Source organism: Salmo trutta, unplaced genomic scaffold (assembly GCF_901001165.1).
Source record: "Salmo trutta unplaced genomic scaffold, fSalTru1.1, whole genome shotgun sequence".
In the NCBI taxonomy this organism is placed as follows: domain Eukaryota; kingdom Metazoa; phylum Chordata; class Actinopteri; order Salmoniformes; family Salmonidae; genus Salmo; species Salmo trutta.
Window position 1 is genome coordinate 125,001 of NW_021822730.1, and position 6,550 is coordinate 131,550.

At 44.7% G+C, this 6,550-nt stretch overlaps 1 protein-coding gene across 1 annotated transcript in view; it reads right to left on the reverse strand.

Annotated features, from left to right (window-relative positions):
* Positions 1–1,192: 1,192 nt before the first annotated feature.
* LOC115184050 (phospholysine phosphohistidine inorganic pyrophosphate phosphatase-like) overlaps positions 1,193–6,550 on the reverse strand; it is a 13,351-nt gene continuing 7,993 nt past the window's right edge. Inside the window, exons 7-8 of the mRNA XM_029745046.1 lie at positions 1,433–1,477; positions 1,193–1,239 (exon numbers count right to left, since the gene is read on the reverse strand). Coding sequence (XP_029600906.1) covers positions 1,193–1,239; positions 1,433–1,477 — 92 coding nt within the window. The remainder of the gene's footprint in view (positions 1,240–1,432; positions 1,478–6,550) is intronic.

The following is a 6,550-nucleotide window of genomic DNA, read 5'->3' on the forward strand; positions in this document are numbered from 1 at the left end:
GGCCAACAGATCTTCCTGTAAACTCTTAAGAATGTCTCTGGTGGTAAATTGGATACGTGGTGGTATCTTCGTCCGTCTGTTAGACTGGATCCGTCGTCCGTCCTTTCCTAGCCCACGTCTACAGCGGCCGCTGCTAACTCAGCGGCTAGGAAGTATCACTTCTGTAGTGAATAAGCTCAAAGTTCATACCATTCGCCACCAAAGCTCACGCCGAGGTTGGCTTAGTTCTGTACTTGACATGTGTGTCCTTCTAACGTAGAGGCTGCAGACCTCACGTACTGGAACAACGTGGTTATCTTTTCGTCAAAGGCTTATATAGTGGAGAGGGGGAAGGATGTGTTTCATCGTTTATAACCCCTGTCTCTTCACAGGGTTGGGCCACTGATCAAGCAGGGCACTTTCCTTATGAAAACCCAAATCTCTCAGTTGGAAGCTAAAATTACATTTAATCTCCTAACAAACAATTTCAATATCAAACATTTCAATTGCATAACAATTCCATGTTACTCTGATAACTAGAGGGTGTATACTTTCTCAGGTACAGTTTATGTCGTCCTGTCATCAGTCATAATGTCTCAGATGACAACTGAACTGACATCCATACTCATTACGTTCCAAAGCATATTTCCAACTGGTTTTATTACCAAAATATGGTTCCTTTCCCCATTTGTTTGATGTTCCCAGACTCTCTATATTTAACAGGACAGCAGTCCTTCAGTAGGGTCAGTAAGAGAGGGGAAGGAAGAAAGGTATTTATGGGGGGGGGGTCACAGGCCAACGTCATGACAACACAGTTAAAGGGCAGGACAGAATCTTTGACACAGTTAAAGGGAATAGGGCTCTGGTCAACAGTAGTGCACTATATAGGGAATAGGGTGCCATTTGGGACTCAGTTACAGACTCCAGTTGGTAACCCTAGACCAAAGCCTCAGTCCTATTTGGGGATAGTGAAATATATATTGAGGTTATATCTGAGAAACTAGCAGAAGTGTATCCAGAGGTCCACAGTATTTCAACACTTGACACTTTGTTTGACCTTGTGTTTGGGTCGTTGTGCTCCAAGATATGGACATATTATACATGACCTCAGATAGACCTCCAGCTCAGACAACGTCAAGGAACAAGATATCAGACTGTTGTTTTCCTGGTCCTCTAGTTCACCTGGGGTCATATTCAGAGGGTTGTTTACAGGTCACCTGGGGTCATATTCAGGGTTGTTTTCCTGGTCCTTTAGTTCACCTGGGGTCACATTCAGAGAGTTGTTTACAGGTCACCTGGGGTCATATTCAGGGTTGTTTTCCTGGTCCTCTAGTTCACCTGGGGTCATATTCAGAGAGTTGTTTACAGGTCACCTGGGGTCACATTCAGAGAGTTATTTTCCTGGTCCTCTAGGTCACCTGGGGTCATATTCAGAGGGTTGTTTACAGGTCACCTGGGGTCACATTCAGAGAGTTATTTTCCAGGTCCTCTAGTTCACCTGGGGTCACATTCAGAGGGTTGTTTACAGGTCACCTGGGGTCACATTCAGAGAGTTGTTTACAGGTCACCTGGGGTCATATTCAGAGGGTTGTTTTCCAGGTCCTCTAGTTCACCTGGGGTCACATTGAGGGATATAGGCACAGGCCAAAGTTTCCAACACATAACCTCACACAGATTTTCCTCCGTATGACACACAGAGTGGAGCCAGTCCATCACCCCCATGGCAATACACACACTGGAGCTGTTTCTATAGCAACCTGGCCTGATCCCAAGCTTAGTCAGGTCTGACACCATTTCACCCAGCTGGTAAACTAACAAATAACAAATCCATCTCCCTGGAGGTTTGTCCATGACAGCCAGCCAGTAGGAATCCATCTCCCTGGAGGTTTGTCCATGACAGCCAGTCAGTAGGAATCCATCTCCCTGGAGGTTTGTCCATGACATCCAGTCAGTAGGAATCCATCTCCCTGGAGGTTTGTCCATGACAGCCAGTCAGTAGGAATCCATCTCCCTGGAGGTTTGTCCATGACAGCCAGTCAGTAGGAATCCATCTCCCTGGAGGTTTGTCCATGACAGCCAGTCAGTAGGAATCCATCTCCCTGGAGGTTTGTCCATAACAGCCAGTCAGTAGGAATCCATCTCCCTGGAGGTTTGTCCATGACAGCCAGTCAGTAGGAATCCATCTCCCTGGAGGTTTGTCCATGACAGCCAGTCAGTAGGAATCCATCTCCCTGGGGGTTTGTCCATGACAGCCAGTCAGTAGGAATCCATCTCCCTGGAGGTTTGTCCATGACAGCCAGTCAGTAGGAATCCATCTCCCTGGAGGTTTGTCCATAACAGCCAGTCAGTAGGAATCCATCTCCCTGGAGGTTTGTCCATGACAACCAGTCAGTAGGAATCCATCTCCCTGGAGGTTTGTCCATGACAGGTAGACTGGCTGTTGATTTACTTCTTTCTAAGTGCAGCTAATTGGTTACTTGACTATTTCCCCACACAGGCTGGATTACCTTTCCAATAACAGTGATGAGCTCATTCAAGGGACAAGCCTGGGCCTGTATTACCTCAGCATTTCGTTATCACTAAGGATTGATTGACAGCCAGTCTCTTTTATACTGTCTCTGTCCTAAAAGGCCCCCTATTCCCCATAGGATTCTAGTCTCTGTCCTAAAAGGCCCCCTATTCCCCATAGGATTCTAGTCTCTGTCCCAAAGGGCCCCCTATTCCCCATAGGATTCTAGTCTCTGTCCTAAAAGGCCCCCCTATTCCCCATAGGATTCTAGTCTCTGTCCCAAAGGCCCCCCTATTCCCCATAGGGCACCCTATTCCCCATAGGATATTAGTCTCTGTCCCAAAGGGCCCCTATTCCCCATAGGGCCCCCTATTCCCCATAGGGTTCTAGTCTCTGTCCCAAAGGGGCCCCTATTCCCCATAGGATTCTAGTCTCTGTCCCAAAGGGGCCCCTATTCCCCATAGGATTCTAGTCTCTGTCCCAAAGGGCCCCCTATTCCCCATAGGATTCTAGTCTCTGTCCTAAAAGGCCCCCCTATTCCCCATAGGATTCTAGTCTCTGTCCCAAAGGGCCCCCTATTCACCATAGGATTCTAGTCTCTGTCCCAAAGGGCCCCCTATTCCCCATAGGATTCTAGTCTCTGTCCCAAAGGGCCCTTATTCCCCATAGGATTCTAGTCTCTGTCCTAAAAGGCCCCCCTATTCCCCATAGGATTCTAGTCTCTGTCCCAAAGGGCCCCCTATTCCCCATAGGATTCTAGTCTCTGTCCCAAAGGGCCCCCTATTCCCCATAGGATTCTAGTATCTGTCCCAAAGGGCCCCCTATTCCCCATAGGATTCTAGTCTCTGTCCCAAAGGGCCCCCTATTCCCCAAAGGGCCCCCTATTCCCCATAGGATTCTAGTCTCTGTCCCAAAGGGCCCCCTATTCCCCATAGGATTCTAGTCTCTGTCCCAAAGGGCCCCCTATTCCCCATAGGATTCTAGTCTCTGTCCCAAAGGGCCCCCTATTCCCCATAGGATTCTAGTCTCTGTCCCAAAGGGCCCCCTATTCCCCATAGGATTCTAGTCTCTGTCCCAAAGGGCCCCCTATTCCCCATAGGATTCTAGTCTCGTTCTGTCAGTGATTTGCTGACTACTAGCCTTCCCCTTTATGGCTGGTGGTTTGTTGTCTTTCTTTCAGAGTGAATGATAATCTCATCAGTCTGTCACCTTCATACTTTATGAAGTGGAGATATGACTTTATTCACTGAGGGGATGTTCAAGGTGATGGGTAGACAGCTAGGCTAGATAGTCTTCTGCTGATACCTGGGTCTGCTGGCTCTACCTGAGGTACACTATACATAGCAGTCTGTGAGGAACAGGGTGTGTGTCATTCAAGGCCTCTACTTGTTTAGTTTCAGGTCTATACCTGAAACCAAAGGTTGAAATAAGGCATTTAACTGTATTATCTATAGTCATTTAGCAGTATTATCTATAGTCATTTAACAGTATTATCTATAGTCATTTAACAGTATTATCTATAGTCATTTAACAGTATTATCTATAGTCATTTAACAGTATTATCTATAGTCATTTAACAGTATTATCTATAGTCATTTAACAGTATTATCTATAGTCATTTAACAGTATTATCTATAGTCATTTAACAGTATTATCTATAGTCATTTAACAGTATTATCTATAGTCATTTAGCAGTATTATCTATAGTCATTTAGCAGTATTATCTATAGTCATTTAGCAGTATTATCTATAGTCATTTAGCAGTTATCTAGTCATTTAACAGTATTATCTATAGTCATTTAACAGTATTATCTAGTTATTTAACAGTATTATCTATAGTCATTTAGCAGTATTATCTATAGGCATTTAGCAGTATTATCTATAGGCATTTAGCAGTATTATCTATAGGCATTTAGCAGTATTATCTATAGTCATTTAGCAGTATTATCTATAGTCATTTAGCAGTATTATCTATAGTCATTTAGCAGTATTATCTATAGTCATTTAGCAGTATTATCTATAGGCATTTAGCAGTATTATCTATAGGCATTTAGCAGTATTATCTATAGTCAGTCTATATTTATAGTCACAACATGCAAATTCCATGTTGTCCTCTCAGAGCTAGCTAATCACATGACCAGGCTAATGTTTGGAGACTGTACAGACCAGACATTCCTCAGAGCCTATAACGTTACATCTTGCCCACTGAAATATTTCATTGAAATACACTAAAAACAGAAATATAAATTTAACATGCAACAATTTCAAAAAGATTTGACTGAGTTACAGTTCATATAAGGAAATCAGTCCATTTAAATAAATTCATTGAGCCCTAATCTTCCCTGTGGCTCAGTTGGTAGAGCATGGTGTTTGCAACGCCAGGGTTGTGGGTTTGATTCCCACGGGGGGCCAGTACAAAAAAAAATGTATGAAATGTATGCATTCACTACTGTAAGTCGCTCTGGATAAGAGCGTCTGCTAAATGACTAAAATGTAAATGTAATCTATGGATGTCACATGACTGGGAATACAGATATGAATCTGTTGGTCACAGACAAGGTAGAGGGTGTGGATCAGAAAATCAGTCAGTATCTAGTGTGACCACCATTTGCCTCATGCAGCCATGACACATCTCCTTTGCATAAGAGTGATGAAAGATTCAGCAGGTTACACACCTGGCTATCAGGATGCAGAGAGAAGCCAGGCTTCCCACAACAACAAACAAATTTGCCAAAAAAATGATAGTACAGGACCAGTCAAAAGTTTGGACACCTACTTTCACGTACACATGCATGTTGTGGTAGTAGAGTAGGGGGTCTGAGGGAACACAGTGTATTGTAGATATGTGGTAGTAGAGTAGGGGGGCTGAGGGAACACAGTGTATTGTAGATATGTGGTAGTAGAGTAGGGGGGTCTGAGGGAAGACAGTGTATTGTAGATATGTGATAGTAGAGTAGTGGTCTGAGGGAACACAGTGTATTGTAGATATGTGGTAGTAGAGTAGGGGGTCTGAGGGAACACAGTGTATTGTAGATATGTGGTAGTAGAGTAGGGGGTCTGAGGGAACACAGTGTATTGTAGATATGTGGTAGTGGTGGAGTAGGGGTCTGAGGGAACACAGTGTATTGTAGATATGTGGTAGTGGTGGAGTAGGGGGTCTGAGGGAACACAGTGTATTGTAGATATGTGGTAGTAGAGTAGGGGCCTGAGGGAACACAGTGTATTGTAGTGGTGGAGTAGGGGGTCTGAGGGAACACAGTGTATTGTAGATATGTGGTAGTAGAGTAGGGGGCTGAGGGAACACAGTGTATTGTAGATATGTGGTAGTAGAGTAGGGGGTCTGAGGGAACACAGTGTATTGTAGATATGTGGTAGTAGTAGAGTAGGGGCCTGAGGGAACACAGTGTATTGTAGATATGTGGTTAGTAGTAGTGGGGGGCTGAGGGAACACAGTGTATTGTAGATATGTGGTAGTAGAGTAGGGGTCTGAGGGAACACAGTGTATTGTAGATATGTGGTAGTGGTGGAGTAGGGGGCTGAGGGAACACAGTGTATTGTAGATATGTGGTAGTGGTGGAGTAGGGGGCCTGAGGGAACACAGTGTATTGTAGATATGTGGTAGTAGAGTAGGGGGTCTGAGGGAACACAGTGTATTGTAGATATGTGGTAGTAGAGTAGGGGGTCTGAGGGAACACAGTGTATTGTAGATATGTGGTAGTAGAGTAGGGGGCCTGAGGGAACACAGTGTATTGTAGATATGTGGTAGTGGTAGAGTAGGGGGTCTGGGGGAACACAGTGTATTGTAGATATGTGGTAGTGGTGGAGTAGGGGGGCTGAGGGAACACAGTGTATTGTAGATATGTGGTAGTGGTGGAGTAGGGGGTCTGAGGGAACACAGTGTATTGTAGATATGTGGTAGTAGAGTAGGGGGTCTGAGGGAACACAGTGTATTGTAGATATGTGGTAGTGGTGGAGTAGGGGGCCTGAGGGAACACAGTGTATTGTAGATATGTGGTGTAGAGTAGGGGGGCTGAGGGAACACAGGTATTGTAAGATGTGGTA